The sequence below is a fragment of the Aquarana catesbeiana genome, linkage group LG13, assembly GCF_042186555.1.
Source record: "Aquarana catesbeiana isolate 2022-GZ linkage group LG13, ASM4218655v1, whole genome shotgun sequence".
Classification (NCBI taxonomy): Eukaryota; Metazoa; Chordata; class Amphibia; order Anura; family Ranidae; genus Aquarana; species Aquarana catesbeiana.
The window spans coordinates 89,943,152-89,962,413 of record NC_133336.1 but is presented as its reverse complement, the minus strand read 5'-3'; the positions used below and the strand labels follow the sequence as shown (position 1 = coordinate 89,962,413).

The 19,262-nt window shown below is 44.4% G+C and overlaps 1 protein-coding gene across 1 annotated transcript in view; it reads left to right on the top strand.

The window, feature by feature from the left end:
• Positions 1-19,262, top strand: part of TTC6 (tetratricopeptide repeat domain 6) — a 305,088-nt gene that overhangs the window by 208,749 nt on the left and 77,077 nt on the right. Inside the window, exon 25 of the mRNA XM_073610036.1 lies at positions 17,954-18,067. Coding sequence (XP_073466137.1) covers positions 17,954-18,067 — 114 coding nt within the window. The remainder of the gene's footprint in view (positions 1-17,953; positions 18,068-19,262) is intronic.

Sequence of the window (19,262 nt, the reverse complement as noted above, 5' to 3'; positions counted from 1 at the left end):
TGAACTTCAAACATACGAGTACACATCTAGACATAGAGTACAAAATACAAATCTATGTGCAAGTGTAGCAAAGTGTGGTAATTGTGAAGAAAATGTAACAAAAAAAATATAGTGCGCTACAATTAACTTCCTATTAAAACATGATGATAAACCATATCATGTAGTATAAAGCATGCCGTGAGTATAACGAAAATGTTGAGTGAACCACATGCCTGTTAATAAATAAAATAAGAAAATTCCAAAGCTGCCTTCATATGGTAAAAAACACCCAAGGAAATATCAGAAGAATATAAGAAGAATATTCGATGATGTATCTGAATCCAGCAAAAAATATCAACAAGTGTTCTATATATTCTCAAAGGGAAAAAACACGCCACAAATGCTATTGCTGGTTGCTTCAATCAACAGTTAATTAGGAACGTGGGTCTCTCCCCTGTATTTCTGATGCTTTCAGGTGATGGTTTTAATTTCCTCCCATTATGTATTGTGTTCATGTAGCCGCAAGAGAAAAAAGAGAGATATCATTGCGCAGTGAACCACTTCTAAAGTGTCATCTATGTTCAAAACATATTCACTCACATGATCTAGCAAATAACAGCACTTATGAATCAATCAGAAAGTCGCGTCCTCCTTCCTCTCACTACTACATTGTGTCTCGCACACAGGCAGGTCACTGGAGGAGCCATTGTTGAAACTCTTCATAGAACACCAAAAGTGTAAACAAGCTTGTATGCCTTTTTTATTGCTATTTGAATTTCATAAGCCTTTTGAGCAACGCATTTGTATCATTAAAGTGAATCTTTCACTTTCCCATTCTGGGTAAAGTGACCTATTCTGTTGATACCTCAGCCCATACCCACCTTGCTGATACTTACCCTCATAGTGCTCCTGTGTTGCCCTACTAGCTTTTTGGAACATTGACTGTGCAGTGCACCTTGGGGGAAGAGGAGAAGATCACATGCTCCTGATACCAAGAAGTACCAAGAGATACCAGATATATCGAAAGGCCTCATCAGGCAAACATAGCAACATTACTGTATGAGAATCTATATTTATATTTTTGTGGAAATACAATAAAGATATTCTTGTGATGTATCACATAATTTGCACCTGACACACCTGCTGTAGAACATGTTGCCAATATGCAAATACCCTTGAACAATCTTAAACTGTAAACTAAAAAAAAAAAAACCTTAATGGAATTGCTGCCATTGGAAATAAGGATTGAAAAACAAATACGGTTACTTTTTCATTTGTAGATTATATAGAGTAACTTTTGCATTCTATATGCATCCACATTGTTGTTGTATTAACCACTTCAGCCCCGGACCATTATGCTGCATAAGGACCAGAGGACTTTTTCCAATTTGGCACTGCGTCGCTTTAACTGCTAATTGCGCGGTCATGCAATGCCGTACCCAAACGAAATTTGCGTCCTTTTCTTCCCACAAATAGAGCTTTCTTTTGATGGTATTTGATCACCTCTGCCGTTTTTATTTTTTGCGCTATAAACGGAAAAAGACCGAAAATTTTGAAAAAAAATGATATTTTCTACTTTTTGTTATAAAAAAACCCAATAAACTCAATTTTAGTCATACATTTAGGCAAAAATGTATTCGGCCACATGTCTTTAGTAAAAAAAATGTCAATAAGCGTATATTTATTGGTTTGCGCAAAAGTTATAGCGTCTACAAACTAGGGTACATTTTCTGGAATTTACACAGCTTTTAGTTTATGACTGCCTATGTCATTTCTTGAGGTGCTAAAATGGCAGGGCGGTACAAAACCCCCCCAAATGACCCCATTTTGGAAAGTAGACACCCCAAGGAAATTGCTGAGAGGCATGTTGAGCCCATTGAATATTAATTTTTTTTGTCCCAGGTGATTGAATAATGACAAAAAAAAAAAATTACAAAAAGTTGTCACTAAATGATATATTGCTCACACAGGCCATGGGCATATGTGGAATTGCACCCCAAAATATATTCAGCTGCTTCTCCTGAGTACGGGGATACCACATGTGTGGGACTTTTTGGGAGCCTAGCCGCGTACGAGGCCCCGAAAATCAATCAGCGCCTTCACGATTTCTAAGGGCGTAAATTTTTGATTTTACTCCTCATTACCTATCACAGTTTTGAAGGCCATAAAATGCCCAGATGGCACAAACCCCCCCCAAATGACCCCATTTTGGAAAGTAGACACCCCAAGCTATTTGCTTTGAGGCTTGTTGAGTCCATGGAATATTTTATATTTTGACACAAGTTGCGGGAAAGTGACATTTTTTTTTTTTTTTTGCACAAAGTTGTCACTAAATGATATATTGCTCACACAGGCCATGGGCATATGTGGAATTGCACCCCAAAATACGTTTAGCTGCTTCTCCTGGGTATGGGGATACCACATTTGTGGGACTTTTTGGGAGCCTAGCCGCGTACGGGGCCCCGAAAACCAATCACCGCCTTCAGGATTTCTAAGGGTATAAATTTTTGATTTCACTCTTCACTGCCTATCACAATTTCGGAAGCCATGGAATGCCCAGATGGCACAAAACCCCCCCCAAATGACCCTATTTTGGAAAGTAGACACCCCAAGCTATTTGCTGAGAGGCATGGTGAGTATTTTTCAGCTCTCATTTGTTTTTGAAAATGAAGAAAGACAAGAAAAAAATTTTTTTTTCAATTTTCAAAACTTTGTGACAAAAAGTGGGGTCTGCAAAATACTCACTATACCTCTCAGCAAATAGCTTGGAGTGTCTACTTTCCAAAATGGGGTCATTTGGGGGGGTTTTGTGCCACCTGGGCATTCCATGGCCCCCGAAAATGTGATAGGCAGTGAAGAGTGAAATCAAAAATGTACGCACTTAGAAAGGCTGAAGGCGGTGCTTGGTTTTTGGGGTCCCGTACGCGGCTAGGTTGCCAAAAAGTCTCACACATGTGGTATCCCCATACTCAGTAGAAGCAACAGAATGCATTTTGGGGTGTAATTTCACATATTCCCATGGCATGTTTGAGCGATATATCATTTAGTGACAACTTTGTGCAAAAAAAAAAAAAAATTTGTCTCTTTCCCGCAACTTGTGTCACAATATAAAATATTCCATGGACTCGACATGCCTCTCAGCAAATAGCTTGGGGTGTCTGCTTTCCAAAATGGGGTCATTTGGGGGGGTTTTGAACTGTCCTGGCATTTTATGCACAACATTTAGAAGCTTATGTCACGCATCACCCACTCTTCTAACCACTTGAAGACAAAGCCCTTTCTGACACTTTTTGTTTACATGAAAAAATTATTTTTTTTTGCAAGAAAATTACTTTGAACCCCCAAACATTATATATTTTTTTAAAGCAAATGCCCTACAGATTAAAATGGTGGGTGTTTCATTTTTTTTTTTTCACACAATATTTGAGCAGCGATTTTTCAAACGCATTTTTTGGGGAAAATACACATTTTTTTAAATTTTAATGCACTAAAACACACTATATTGCCCAAATGTTTGATGAAATAAAAAAGATGATCTTAGGCCGAGTACATGGATACCAAACATGACATGCTTTAAAATTGCGCACAAACGTGCAGTGGCAACAAAATAAATACCTTTTTAAAAGCCCTTAAAAGCCTTTACAGGTTACCACTTTTTTTTTTTTTAATTGGAAAAAAACAACTTTATTAAGAAAATATATGCTTGGTACATAAAAATAATATATGCCAACATGGCAAAATCAGTAGTACATACATGAACACATTAAATTATCCACGTAATATAGAGTGGAATATCCACCGGACATGAAGCCAGTACACCATAGAGAAGAAGGGGGAAGAAAAAACAAAAAAGAAAAAAGAATGGGGGAGAGGAGAGGGGAAAATAAGAGATGAACATAACAACGTTTAAAGTACATGTTTCACCGTCTTCTAACCATCTGTTCCAGACCTGCTCGTATTTATGTGGGCATCCTCTATGTATATAAATCAGTTTCTTATATGGGAGAGTGTCGTTAATTTCTTTTTTCCAGCACTGTATTGTAGGGGGTAGGGCCTGCATCCAATTGCGGGCTATCGCTTTTCTCGCCAAGAATAGTGTTTCATGTAGAAAGGTACGGAGGGGTTTGTCAGTGTCTAATTCAGGTAGCAAACCGAGTAGACACATCCTAGGGTCCAGAGTAGCCGGAGAGCCCATCTGGTCGTGTAGGAAGCGAATCACTTGTATCCAGTATGCTTGGATAGTTGGGCAGGACCATATAAGGTGGTAGAAAGAGCCTGGGGTGTGGTCACATAAACGGCAACCTGGATTATACATGGGTTTGAAACGCGCTAACCTCTGAGGGGTCAAATATGTCCTATGTATAATATACAATTGTGTTAGGCGGTCTGACAGTTTAGGGGAGACTTTTTTCGCTTCTTCCAAGATCTCGTCCCAGTCCTCATCCTCAATCAATCCAACGTCCGCCTCCCATTTAGTCTTAGCACCATAGGCCAAGGCTGTGGAGTCTGGAAGACGGATAGCGGAGTAAAGAGTGGAGATTAGTTTGGCAGGCTCAGCACCTGTGATCGTGTCAACTATGGAGGGGACTGTAAGGGATGGGTTAGAACCAGCAAACTGAGTTTGTATAGCATGGCGGAGTTGTAAGTACCTGAAAAGGAGGTGATTGGGAAGTGAGAATTCGTCTTTTAACATTTGGAATGTTTTAAGTCCTGTGGTGGTCATGATCTGGTGTATGTACAAGATCCCGTTGCATATCCAAACCGTAGGGTCTGGGATAGACAACAGCTCAGGCAGGCGTGTGTTGAACCATAGGGGGGTGTGGGAGTGAACCTGTGGGGTCCCAAGTTTCTGAAGTGCCAACCGCCACACCCTCCGATGATGTGTCAACATGCCCGCTTTGTGTTGAGGGGTATGCCCTGTCGATGGGGCCCTAAGGACTGACTGAAGTGGGGTGTGAGCTGGGTTATCAGGGTGTTCACAGAGTAGTAGTTGGTATCTTGGTAGCTCGCTCTTGTCAAAATGATAGAAATGGGACAGTTGGGAGGCAAGATAATAGTCCTGAAAATCTGGAAGGGCAGCTCCTCCCAATGTCACTGGGTTCTTAAGTATTCTCCAAGATAATTTGTGTCTGCTGTGTCCCCATATAAACGAATTAAGAATAGACTCAATTGTTTTGAAAATTTTTTGTGGTATATATAGGGGAGCGTGCCACACCAGATAAAGTATTTTTGGGAGAAGTATCATTTTGACTAGACTGATGCGTCCCATGACACCCAGGGGTAGTCGAGCCCAATTTTGTGTCTTAGTCTTGATCAGAGTGTACAGGGGTTCAATATTCAAGAGTGTGTAGTCTGTAAGTGATCTAGTAACTTGCACTCCGAGGTACTTAATTACAGAGACCCTTGAGAGCGTCAGAGGGGGGGATGTGAGTGAAGGGGGGAAATGGTCAATCGGGAGGATCTGGGATTTGGACCAATTAATACTTAGGCCCGAGTGACTGCCAATTTGCTCTATGGAGTGGAGGGCTGCAATGAGGGAGGGACCAGAGTCGGCTAAATAGAGGAGCGTATCGTCTGCGTACATCCCAATCTTTTCTTCCAGATTCCCTATCTTGAGGCCTCTGATATTTGTGTCCGCACGAACCATGATGGCCAGCGGTTCCACAGCCAATGCATACAGCATGGGGGAGAGGGGGCAGCCTTGTCGGGTCCCTCTCTCTAGTGAGAATTGATCAGAGAGCCAGCCATTTACGAGCACCTTGGCCTTCGGGGACTGATACAGGAGTTGAACCCAGCGGATAAAATTGGGGCCAAGTCCAAATCTCGAGAGGCACTCCCATAGGTAGTTCCACTCCACTGAGTCGAAAGCCTTGGCGGCGTCTAGAGCCACCACGACCCTCGAGCCAACTTCGTCGTGGGAGCCCTGGAGATTCATAAATAGCCGGCGGATATTCATAGCAGTGTTCTTCCCTGGCATGAAGCCTGTCTGATCAGGGTGAATCAGGGAAAGAATGACTTGATTAAGACGGGAGGCTAGAATCTTGGCGAGTATTTTAATGTCGACCTGTAGTAAGGAGATGGGTCTATATGATTCCGGGTATTTGGGGTCCTTACCAGGCTTAGGGATTACTACAATTTGGGCTTCTCTCATAGAGAGGGGTAGGATTCCCGTATCAAATATAGATTTATATAAATCATGAAGTTTAGGGGTTAAAATTTCAGAGTAGGTGGCGTAAAATTCAAGTGGTAAGCCGTCTGACCCTGGAGCCTTAGATGCAGCTAAACAGGAGATAGCCTCAGAGATATCTTCCCTAGTAATGGGAGCTTCTAAAAGTTCACGTTGTACATCAGTCAATCTAGGGAATTTAATTCTCTCTAAGTAGTCTTTGGTATCTTGGGGAGTGTGAGTGACCCGGGAGGTGTAAAGTGCACGATAAAATCTTGCGAATTCCTCCGCTACTTGTTGCGGATCAGTGATGTCGTTTCCCCCGGGGTCGGTCAACGACACCACCACCGGGGGACGCGAATCTAAGTGAGCAAGATATGCAAGCAGTTTGCCCGATCTTTCTCCATATTCAAATATCCTTTGCCTACAGAAAAAGTTGCGCTGCTTGGCCTTCTCAATATGCAATTGGGAGACCTGCCGTGTCTGAATCTTGAGATTGTTGGCAGTACTAGGCGAGGGGTCCCGGTGGAACGCCTCCTCCAGCACCTGTAAGTGTTCTGTGGCCTGTTGGACAATAAGTTGCGATGATCGCTTAAGTCTGTTAATACGTGTGGAGAGCAGGGAGCGAGCGTGAAGTTTGAACGTCTCCCACACTACATCATGTGCGGCAGACTCCCCATTGGCTGCAAAATAGTATTGTAGTTCCGTGGGGATATCATCCTGGTCCTGCAGGGCAGTCAGCCAAAACGGGTTTAACCGCCAAACAGGGGCAGGGGGGGCCTTCAGGAGCTGGATTGTAATCCAGTAGGGTGCGTGATCCAATAGTATTCTCGGAGCAAAGCCTGCGTCTTCTAGTTTAGGCATCAGGGTCTGTGAAATTATAATAAAATCAATTCGTGACATTGTGTTATGGCTGGCTGAGAAACAGGAAAAGACTTTAGAGTGTGGGTGCTTGTGGCGCCAAGTGTCTACAAGAGCGAAGTCAGTCAGTATTCAGTGCAGTCTGGTATGGGTCGGCGGGTCTAGGGGGGGTCTGGTGTGCCCAGTCGGTCTAGAGTGGGAATGAGGGTCATATTAAAGTCCCCCATCCACACTGCCGGTACGGAGGTGTATTGTGCCATAAAGGCTAAGCCCTCCTTTATCACAAGTGAGTTGTATGGAGGGGGGATATAGCAGGCTAGTATCAGGATAGGGGATCCATTAATAGCGGCGTGTATAAATACATATCTGCCCTGCTGGTCCGTCTGGAGCAGTATTAGGTCAAACGGAACCCTTTTGGCGATCAGGACTGACACACCTCTAGAGTAAGAGGTATGGGTGGCGTGATATGTCCACCCAATCCAAGGTTTTTTAAGAGAGGATTGTAGGTGGCCCGTAATGTGGGTCTCAACTAGCGTAATAATGTCGGCCTGTTGGGATTTAAGGAATGTCAGGGCGGCTGTGCGCTTAATCTTATTACGCAGGCCTCTAACATTCCATGTTAGGAACTTCAGAGAAGTCATGGCGGAAAAAGGGTGTATATGGTGGACCACAGTTGGACCAGGACCAGCAGAGCAGATATAGCCACATCAGACAGTATAAAACACAGTGATAACTAATAATGACAGTGCATGTATGATAATAACATAGTACCTTTAGCATAAATTAGCAGTTGCAAAAATGGTGGTGTGAGAAAAATAACAACGACAACATTTTCCCTCCCTCCCAGTCCAATGCCTCCCAAACTTGGCATGGACATAATATCCCGTAACCAGGTATCAACAGGGGACATCCAACGTTTAGGACCCGTTGGAGGCAAGGGACTTAATTTCAAAGGAGCATAGATACCCATGAGGACAAGAAAGAAAACAAAAAGGAAAAAAAAACCGTCAAACAAATGTGGAATGAAAAGATTCACAGAAACACTAGGGGGGCGACTTCTTCTCTGAGAAGTGCATTGGGTGTAGGGGCCGCAAAAGTGCAGCGTCATTACAGCTGTGCAGGGGGGAGGCTCCGCTTGCCATCAGGTTGATGAATAAGTAGTTAACAGAGTCATTAGTATCGTTCAATCTACTGATCTCTACAGGCATCTTGCATGTGAAGGGGAAATGGGGATCACGAGTCAGTGAGTAGGAAGGGGGGGGCCAAAGTACTCACAGCTTATAAGTAAGGTGGTATATTCAGTCTCGATGATCCCTCTGGTCAATCCAAGCGGATGCTAATTCAGGGTCTTCAAAAAAATGGGTTCGGCCCTCACACTCGACACGGAGCTTTGCAGGATACAGCATAGCGTATTTGAGGTGCAGCACTCGGAGTCGTCGTTTAACATCCTGAAATTTGGATCTTTGTTTTTGTACTTCATTGGAAAAGTCCGGAAACACGGCCACATGTGTATTGGTATGGGGGATATTCCCCTTCTCTCTGGTCAGGCGGAGGATCTTGTCGCGGTCCCTGAAGTTAAGGAACTTCGCTATCAGGGTACGCGGTGGAGCCCCTGGAGGAGGAGGACGGGATTCGATGAGCCCTTTCCACCGCAAACATTACTGAGAATGCATCTCTGCCAAAGGTGGATGTTAGAAGGTTTTCAAGAAAACTTGCCGCGTCTTTGCCCTCGGCGTTCTCAGGGAGGCCGATAAATCGGAGATTACATCTCCGGAGGCGATTCTCCATGTCGTCCTGTTTTGCACTGATCTGTTGGAGTTGGCGGCGGACCTCGTCAGTAGTATGTTGGAGGGGGTGCAATATATCTTCCGCTCTACTAATACGGGTCTCTGTCTCCGCCACACGGTCCCGCAAGGCAGAGAGGTCTTGTCGGATAAGAGACACATCAATTTTGACTTCTTCAATTTTGGTGGTGAGCGTGGTCTGGCATAGGGCAATAGCGTTGAGTACTTTGTTTGTGTCTGCCGTGGATTGTTCCGTGTCTGGGGATGGACCGGGGGAACCCTTAGCCTGTTGGTCTTCCTCAAGGCGACGGTATTTGGCAAGTTTGTCAGTAGTCTCGGAAGCCTTTTTCGTTGGAGACATGGTCCAAAGGTGGTCAGAGGAGTTCCGGGGTGCACCAATGTGGCCGCTGCCCACAGGGCCGAGTTCTCGATGATCTCCTCCCGCCGCAGCCCACGAGTGGCCCAATAGGGACTATAAGTTGCAGATGAGTGTGAGAGTAGGTGTTTGTAGTATGGAGAAAATCGGGCTCAGGGGGATCAAGTATTCTTGCAGCACTTGCATAGACTTACTGTGGGTGAAGCAAGATGGTCGCCTATCCAGGGACCAGGCCCAAAGCTGCACACGTCTCACTGGTTGTCACTGAAGGAGAGGGTATTACCTTAGCTGCTGAAGAAGCTCTTGTGGTCAGGGCAGGCAGACATCAGTTTCTGGGGAGCTGAGCAGGCCAGGGAAACTTGTAAGGCAGTCTCTGGGTGTAGCAAGATGGCCGCTGCTCCAGGGACCAGGCCGGAGCCTCAGGCTATCCCACCAACTGCTGCAGGGTATAAAATCGTTGTGGCAGTGTCCAGAGGTAGTCCGGTGGCCAAGGCTGGGAGAGAGCAGTCTCAGGGGAGCAAGGTGTAGCAGGGAGATGTGAGGGAGCCGCCGCCGGGTGCAGTAAGATGGCCGCCGCTCCGAGATGTAGGCCGAAGCCGCGGTCTTTCCTAGAGGCAGCCCCGGAGCGGTGAGATCCGGCGATCGCGGCCGCGGATGGCGCCCAAAACGGCCAAATAGCTCCAGGGGCCAGGCGGAGGAGATGGCAAGCCTGTTGGGATGTAGATTTAAGGCAGGATCGTAAGGATGGAAGCAGGATGGTGTTGCAGGAGTATGGACGAGCGGAGCACTCACTGCAAGCGTCCTACTCCATTCCTTTCCAGGCCACGCCCCCTACAGGTTACCACTTTAGATTTACAGAGGAGGTCTACTGCTAAACTTACTGCCCTCGATCTGACCTTCGCGGTGATACCTCACATGCATGGTACAATTGCTGTTTACATTTGACGCCAGACTGACGCTTGCGTTCGCCTTAGCGCGAGAGCAGGGGGGGACAGGGGTGCTTTTTTTTTTTTTTTTTCTTTATTATTATTTTGCTTTTTTATCTTATTTTTAAACTGTTCCTTTAATTTTTTTTTTTTAAATCATTTTTATTGTTATCTCAGGGAATGTAAATATCTCCTATGATAGCAATAGGTAGTGACAGGTACTCTTTTTTTTGAAATTAGACCCTAGATCTCTCCTCTGCCCTCAAAGCATCTGACCACACCAAGATCGGTGTGATAAAATGCTTTCCCAATTTCCCAGTGGCGCTGTTTACATCCGGCGAAATCTAAGTCATAAAATGCTTGTAGCTTCCGGTTTCTTAGGCCATAGAGATGTTTGGAGCCACTCTGGTCTCTGATCAGCTCTATGGTCAGCTGGCTGAATCACCGGCTGCATTCTCAGGTTCCCTGTTAAGACAGGAGAGCCAGAGAAAAACACGGAAGACGGTGGGGGGGGCATTCCTTCCCACTGCTCGTAAAAGCAGTCTAGAGGCTAATTAGCTGCTAGGATTGCCTTTACATGAAAGCTGACCGCTGGCTAGAAAGAATGATACCAAGATGATACCTAAACCTGCAGGCATCATTCTGGTATAACCACTCAAAGTCGTGAATGGCGTACCTGAAGACAAAAAAATGGTTAACAATAAAGCACAGTAAACGGTAAAGTATAAAAAATTGCATACCTGAAAAGCAAACATGATAAAACATAATAACAATAAAACATTGCAGAATAGAATACAGTAAAAAAGAGCAGAACAATAGAGAGAGAATAGAGAGAGAGAGAACAATAAAACGACAACTATTTTTTTTTATTTTATATTTTTTTGTGTTTTTTTTTTTTTTTACACTGTTTTTGTAACTGTAACTTTTATAACAGTAACTGGTTCGAGGTTCGGGTCTCTCAAAATGCGATGGCATCTTGGGGGACCCTGTGAAAGTGTGCCTAGTTTGTGCAATGCTGTACCCTACGCTAATACTCAACTAGTGTATGGTAGCGTTCAAAACATTCACCAATGCAAAGACCAGGATTGTCAGGACAGGAGGGACAATAATAGCGGGTGTCACGCCTATATCCGCGCTTGCTGCAGACACAACATCTTTTTTGGGGGGTTCGTTGGGTAGGGGTACTCGGGAGGACATAAAGAAAATGCCTCTCATGCAGCCGACTGCATTTGGTTGGGGATGTGAATGGGGGAAGTACGGGTGCTGCAGAAGTGGTGGGTTTCCAATTAGGATTGGCGAATGCAGCAGGAAGGGCACTATGGGCACCACGGGCCTGTGTTTGTCTTCTTGGTAGCAGCGGGACACTACTTGTGCTTGCCACCTCACCAGCTTGAACTGCACTTATGGGACTCGCCACGTCACCAAGTGTTACTGCAGTGCTGGTTTGACTACGACTGGGGTGTATTAGGCCGCTGGTGCTTGCCAGTTCACCAAAATGCTACCAAAAAAACGGTTAGCGATCGCAGGGATCAGGCCTGACTCTGCGAACGCTGCAGTTATGCGTTTAGTGTTTTGTAAGTGACAGTGATCGATCGATACTGCACTTGGGTGGGCTGGGCCGGGCGGAGGGGCAAAACGCAGGTCCTAGCAGGTATCTGGGCTGATCCCGCTAACACTGCGTTTTTGGGAACCCTAAACTGCTGGGGACACTAGTATAGGTCTGATCGCATCAGATATTGATCCGTTCAGATACTATACCACTAAGGGAGGTGTACGGTGCGTGCATGGGTGTTGGCGCTACTGGCGCTAACCTGACGCTGCTTGGGGCTGGTGCTTGCCAGTTCACCAAAACGCTACCAAAAAAACTGTTAGCGATCGCAGAGATCAGGCCTGACTCTGTGAATGCTGCAGTTATGCATTTAGTGTTTTGTAAGTGACAGTGATCGATCGATACTGCACTTGGGTGGGCTGGACTGGGCCAGGCGGAGGGGAAAAACGCAGGTGCTAGCAGGTATCTGGGCTGATCCCGCTAACACTGCGTTTTTGGGAAGCCTAAACTGCTGGGGACACTAGTACAGATCTGATCGGATCAGATATTGATGCGATCAGATACTATACCACTAAGGGAGGCGTATGCTGCGTGCGTGGTTGTTAGCGGTATTGGCGCTAATCTGACGCTGCCTGGGGCGACGCATATCACCGCCGGGCGATCAGGGGGCTAAACCTTTATTAGGTAATAAACGGCGGGTGCCCTGACACTATAAAAAATAAACGAACTAACCAGCGTCACCCATAACGGTTATACGGTGATCAGTGGTGAAAGGGTTAACTAGGGGGCAATCAAGGGGTTAAAACATTTATTAGGTAGTATATGGGGGTCCCTGTCGCTATAAAACGCTGACGGCGAACCTAAATATTTACGTCCCTAACTAGCGTCACCAGCGACACTAATACAGCGATCAGAAAAATGATCGCTTAGCGACACTGGCGACAGGGGGTGATTAAGGGGTTAAAACTTTATTAGGGGGTATTAGGGGGGTACCCTAGATCTAAAGGGGGCTAATACTAACTGCCCTAACACAGTAACTGTCACAAACTGACACCATGCAGTAATCAGAAAAAAAAAAAACTGCTTGGTGTCAGTGTGACGGGGGGGGAGGGGTGATCGGGGGGCGATCGGGGGGGGGATCGGGGGTGTATAGTGTGCCTGGCATGTTCTACTGTGTGTGTTTGTGTTTGTGCACTTACATTACAGTCTTCTCTCCTCGGCGCAAGAACGGAAACTGCCGAGCCGAGGAGAGATGACATCACATCCTCTGCCTGTGTGTACTACACACAGGCAGGGGAAGATTCTCATTGGCTGGGAGCGATCGCGAGGGGGGGGCCACGATCGGATGGCCTCCCCCTCATCTCTGATTGCTGCCAGACCAACGGCGACCGCCTCAGGCACCGGGGGGGGTCCGATCGGACCCCCCGCCCGCGGGAAGGCAATCACGTACCAGGTACGTGATTTTGCCTGCCCGTGCCATTCTGCTGACGTACATCAGCGTGAGGCAGTCGTCAAGTGGTTAAGCATGAGGTTTTGTAAATGATAACCCTTCCAAAGGAGCTCCCAGTGGCTTAAGCCTCGAACACACGATTGGATTGTTGGCCAACAGAGCGTCAAACTTTTGTCCGAAGGGCGTGTGCCAGGAACTTGTCTTGCATACAAACGGTTCACAATTGTCGGCCAGCAAACACGAACGTAGTGATGTACTACATGGAATTTCATCTCTTGGGCGCCACCCTTTGGGCACCTTTTGCTAATGCGTTGTTTGGTGAGCATTGATTCCGAGCATGCGTGTTTGTACTTTGCACTTTTGTGTGACGGACTTGTGTACACACGATACGAAAATCAGACAACAGAGCCTTGTCCTCCGAAAATTTACTAGCCTGCGATCCAACATTTGTTGGCGGAAAGTTGGACAATTGTCTGAAGGAGCGTACTAACGGTCGGATTTTAGGAAAACAATCTGTCATCACACAATTCCCTGCCGAAAATCTGATCGTTGTGTACGAGGCTTAAGAATGGTCATGGTTTCCTGCTTAAAGGATAAATTCATCTTTTCATGCAGAATTTCACTTTTCATAATAAATAGAAGCGTTTCCAATGCCCTTTCTGGCCCAACCATCCCAATGTGCTTTTCTATTACTTACCTTATCCACAGGAGGTTTAAAATCGTGTAAGTTTATTTGAATTTTTAAAAATGATTTTCAGATTCCATCATTTCCTGCAGATTGTCTCTTAGCATTCACTTCCTGTAGGTCATCTCCCAGAAGCCTTCAGAAACTCCAGAACTTTTTTGGGAGCGCAGCATGGTGTGTTACTGCAGTTTTTGGTGCTTTTGCTGCACTTGGGGAGCCTTGAACATATAATGACAACACAAGCATGATGCACATTTGCAGCGTTTCTGAAATACATGGAATGCGCACATTTTCTGTGTGGTTTCCCATGCATTTGGAAACACACAGATGTGAATGGAGCGCCATTGTTCTTGTGTAAACACACCAATTTCACTTTCAGGTCCCATTCACATCTAGTATACAGTAGTAGGAGCGAATGTTTTTTGGGCTCGTTTTTCCAATGACCCACATAGGGCAGCCTGTGGATTTCATTGGGCTGCACTACATGTGGCAAAGTAGCTCATGGAACCTTTTGGTCTGGTGAGAGTTGCACATTTTTTTTTACTTGGCGTTTTGCTGCGTTTGTCACCCATTTTTTCATGGGGTAAAATGTGTGTTTGCTTCTGCTTGGTGTGCTGTTAACAATGAATGACACTAAAAGCGCAACTAGGTAATTTTAGGTGTATAAAGGTGGCCATACACTATACACTCTGATTGTATACACTCTGTAAAATCTCCTTCAGATTTACCAAAACAATATAATTGGAGGACACCATCTATCACTCTGTATTCAATCAGGTAGGCCCTTGCAGTATATCAGGGGTGTCCTGTGGGCTGCATGCGGCTCCCTCGGAGTTTAGTATGCGACCTGAGCCTGTCTGGATGGACCCAGGGAAGCCAGGCAAATGCACAAGTGGAGAGATGGCAGGGAAGCTGTGCAAACATACTTGATGGGCGATGGGTGTGTGCTAATGAGGTCAGCTGGTAAATGGCTTCCTGTGTCTTACTGGTTTCTCCATCCCAATCTACGTACAAATGATGAAGCTTTCTAAGAAATACAGCAAGGGCTAAGGTGAGGCCTTGTTCTCAAAATCAAAGTAAGCTTTTACTTTTCTACAACTGGGTACATTAACCACTTCCGGACCGCCCGCCGTCGTTATACGTCGGTATTTTGATGGCGAATACCGTTGTTGTGGCAGCAGATAGCTGCCTTAACCCCAGTATTTTTTTAAAACGGCAGGCGGTCCGCTTTTGGATAAAAGTGGTCTCTGCGGCGGATTCACCGCAAGATCATTTGTACTGGTGGCGGAAGAGGTGCCCACCCCCCTCCCGCCGCATTCCGGTCATTCATGCTGCTTACCGGAGCTGTCAGTAGCAGCGGAGACGCTCCAATGTTTTCCCTTGTGAGGGAATGATGGCCCCCACTCGACTCCATACCATTGGATGACAGAAGCAACGTCAAACATCACTTCCGCCCAATGGTCCTAAAGGGGAAATTTATACTTTTTTTTTTATTATTATTGCATTTAAGTGTGAATGTGAGATCTGAGGTATTTTTGACCCCAGATCTCACATTAACCTGTTGCCGACCAGTCGCAGTCGTTACACGGCGGCAGGTTGGCACAGCTGCGCAAACTGTCGTAGGTGTACGTCGGCTGCTTTAAAAGTTGTGAGAGACGTGCGCCTGTGGCACGACGCCAGAGCCGATGTGTGTGGCTGCGATGTCTGCTGGCTACCCGCGATCGCTCTTTGATCAATGTAAACAGACAGATCTCCGTTCTGACAGGGGAGGAGAGTGAGAGATCTGCTGTTCCTAGTGATCAGGAACAGTGATTATTCTCCTCCTCCAGTCAGTCCATCCCCTCCCACAGTTAGAAACATCTCCCAGGGAACACATTTAACCCCTCGATCGCCCCCTAGTGTTATCCCCTTCCCTGCCAGTGACATTTACACAGTAATCAGTGCATTTTTATAGCATTGATCGCTGTATAAATGTCAACGGTCTCAAAAAAGTGTCAAAAGTGTCCAATCTGTCCGCCACAATGTCGCAGTCCCGCTAAAAATCGCTGATCACCGCCATTACTAGTAGAAAAAAAAAAAAAAAAAAAAAAATATATATATATATATATATATATATATATATATATATATATATATATATATATATATATATATATATAAAATAAAAATGCCATAAATATATCCCCTGTTTTGTAGGCGCTATAACTTTTGCGCAAACCAATCAATAAACGCTTCTTGCGTTTTTTTTAATCAAAAATATGTAGAAGAACACATACTTGCCTAGACTGATGAAGAAATTTTTTTTTATTTATTTTTTTTTTGGGATATTTATTATAGCAAAAAGTAAAAAATATTGTGTTTTTTTTTTAAATTGTGGAGGTCTTTTGTTGTTTATAGCGCAAAAAATAAAAACCGCAGAGGTGATCAAATATCACCAAAAGAAAGCTCTATTTGTGGAAAAGAAAGAACATCAATTTTGTTTGTGTACAACGTCGAATGACCGCGCAATTGTCAGTTAAAGGGACACAGTGCCGTATTACAAAAAATGGCCTGGTCAGGAAGTGGGTAAATCCTTCTGGGACTGAAGTGGTTAATGAGGTCCTGTCATGCTTTTTTTCTATTACAAGGGATGTTTACATTCCTTGTAATAGGAATAAAAGTGATTAAAATTTTTTTGAATCAGTGTAAAAAAATAAATAAAAAGTAAAATTAATAAGAAAAAAAAGTAAAGCGCCTCATCCTGCCATGCTCGTGTGCAGAAGCGAATGCATATGTAAGTCGCGCATGCATATGTAAACGGTTTTCAAACCACACATGTGAGGTATCGCCATGATCGTTAGAGCGAGAGCAATAATTCTAGCCCTAGATCTCCTCTGTAATTCAAAACTTGTAACCTGTAGAAATTTTTAAACGTCACCTATGGAGATTTTTAAGGGACAAAGTTTGTTGCCATTCAACGAGCGGGCGCATTTTTGAAGCATGACATGTTGGGTATCAATTTACTTGGTGTAACATTATCTTTCACAAAATATAAAAAAAAACTGGACTCACTTTACTGTTTTTGTATTTTTTCATTCAAAATAGTGTATTTTTTTCCCAAAAAATTGCAGTTGTAAGACCGCTGCGCAAATACGGTGTGGAATAAAGTATTGCGACGACTGCCATTTTATTCTCTAAGGCCTCTGAAAATATATATATAATGTTTGGGGGTTCTAGGTAATTTTCTAGCCAAAAAAAAAATTATTTTAACACGTAAACACCAAGTGTAAAAAGTAGGCCTAATCCTTAAATGGTTACTGGTATATTGGTATGTAGGGGAGCTGGATTTTAGAAAAAAGTGAACTTGGCCTTTAGCACCTGCTTAGATAAAATGTCAGCGATATAAGGCTGTGATTAGCAGTGCTATAGCTACATGATAAGTATTGATTGTTATGCCCTGTACACACGGTCTGACTTTCCAACAGAATATGTGCGATCAGAGCTTGTTGTCGGAAATTCCGACCGTGTGTGGGCTCCATCGGACTTTTTCCATCGTAATTTCCGACACACAAAGTTTGAGAACTTGCTATAAAATTTTCCGACAACAAAATCCGTTCGTGTAAATTCCGACCGTGTGTGGACAAAGTGCCACGCATGTTCAGAATAAATTAAGAGACGAAAGCTATTGGCTACTCCCCCGTTTATAGTCCTGACGTACGTGTTTTACGTCACCGCATTCAGAACAATTGGATTTTCCGACAACTTTGTGCGACTGTGTGTATGCAAGACAAGTTTGAGCCAACATCCGTCGGAAAAAATCCATGGATTTTGTTGTCGGAATGTCCGATCGTGTGTACAGGGCATTACAGTGTGTGTGTGTGTGTGTGTGTGTGTGTGTGTGTATGTGTTGGGGGCGTGTTGTGTCAGACCATAGAAGAGCCAGGTGGCTGCATTGTGTGAGAAAGCTGTGGTCTGCCCCTCCTGTTTTCTGGCATTGCAGGATATTTTACCCTTGCTTCAGGACTTAGCAGTAAAAAAACAAAGACCCATAATTACTAGTGTATATGAAGCTTGGCTGTATTACAGTAATAAATAGTGACGGTTCAATTGAACCTTAACTACTGGTAAGATTGCTTGCATCACGCTTATCACTTTGGCATGTACATCTGAAAAACAATGAACATTTTCTTCTTTCCAGGCGTATAAACTGGCCATTCTGGATTTAACAACAGCTGCAAAGTTGGATCCATCCTGCTCTCTTGTATACTACAACAGAGGAGTTTGTTACCATCAGATGAAGATGTATGAGGAGGTAAGAAACTGAATCTGGGAGAGCTCACCTTGGAAGATTGTCATAAGTGAGGAACATATACAGTATGTATAACACTAATGCCCTATACACACGACTGGTTTTCCCATCCAGAATAAACTCTGAAGGTTTTTCCGACAGAGTTCCGACGGAATTCCGCTCAAGCTGTCTTGTATACACACGGTCACACCAAATTCCGACCGTCCAGAACGCGGTGACGTACAACATGTACGACAGGACTAGAAAACGGAAGTTCAATAGCCAGTAGCCAATAGCTTCCGTCTCGTACTTGCTTCAGAGCATGCGTCGTTTTTGGTACGTCGGAACAGCATACAGATGATCGGTTTTCCCGATAGGAATTGGTTCTGTCTGAAAAATTTAGACGATGTTCTCTTTCTAGGTCCGTCACAATTTTCGATGTAGAAAGTCTGATGGGGCATACACACAATCAGAATATATGCTGAAAAGCTCCCGTTGGACTTTTTCTGTCAGACTTTCCGCTCGTGTATACACGGCATTACTGTATATGAGTTAAAGCAACAGCCACAGCAATGTAAAGGATGTTAAATTGCAGCTGTAGGGTCTGTTGTGTGAAAAGAAATGGACTAAAAACGCAAAGACATTCATTCCCACATTACAGAAAGTAAATGCTAAAATTAGCTATTATCCTGGTCTTTAAAGTGGAGTTCCGGACCATTTTTTAAAATTTTCGTTTACTCAAAAACACTCTCGCAATAGTCTCATCCTATGTAATACATTCCGGAATATATGCTACATGTTCCCTTTTTTTTTTGTTAGATAGTTTTTTAAATAACTTACTTTGATCTTCTTAGCAGGCACGCTCCCATCTTCAGTGCGGGCATCTGAAACCCGCTTGTTGCTCCTTCCGGGTTACAGTGCTGCTGGCTACCCAGCATGCACCGCCCAATCTCACGCATGCACATTGCTTACAAAGCACGGCGCACTCATTGTTATTGCAGTGCCACAATCCTGCTGTTTAATCAAAATACTGCTGTTGCTGCCGCTGCCGATTCCCTCTCCGCCAACGCTACAAAAGCAACAACAGACTGGTCTACCTATTTAACAATGGCACTTATCTCCACCTGGCATTGCATAATTTATGGTTTGGAAATACTGCAATGCTAGAAGTGGAGTGCTTATTGACTCCTGGGATTGATGACACTTACAGTATCTCACA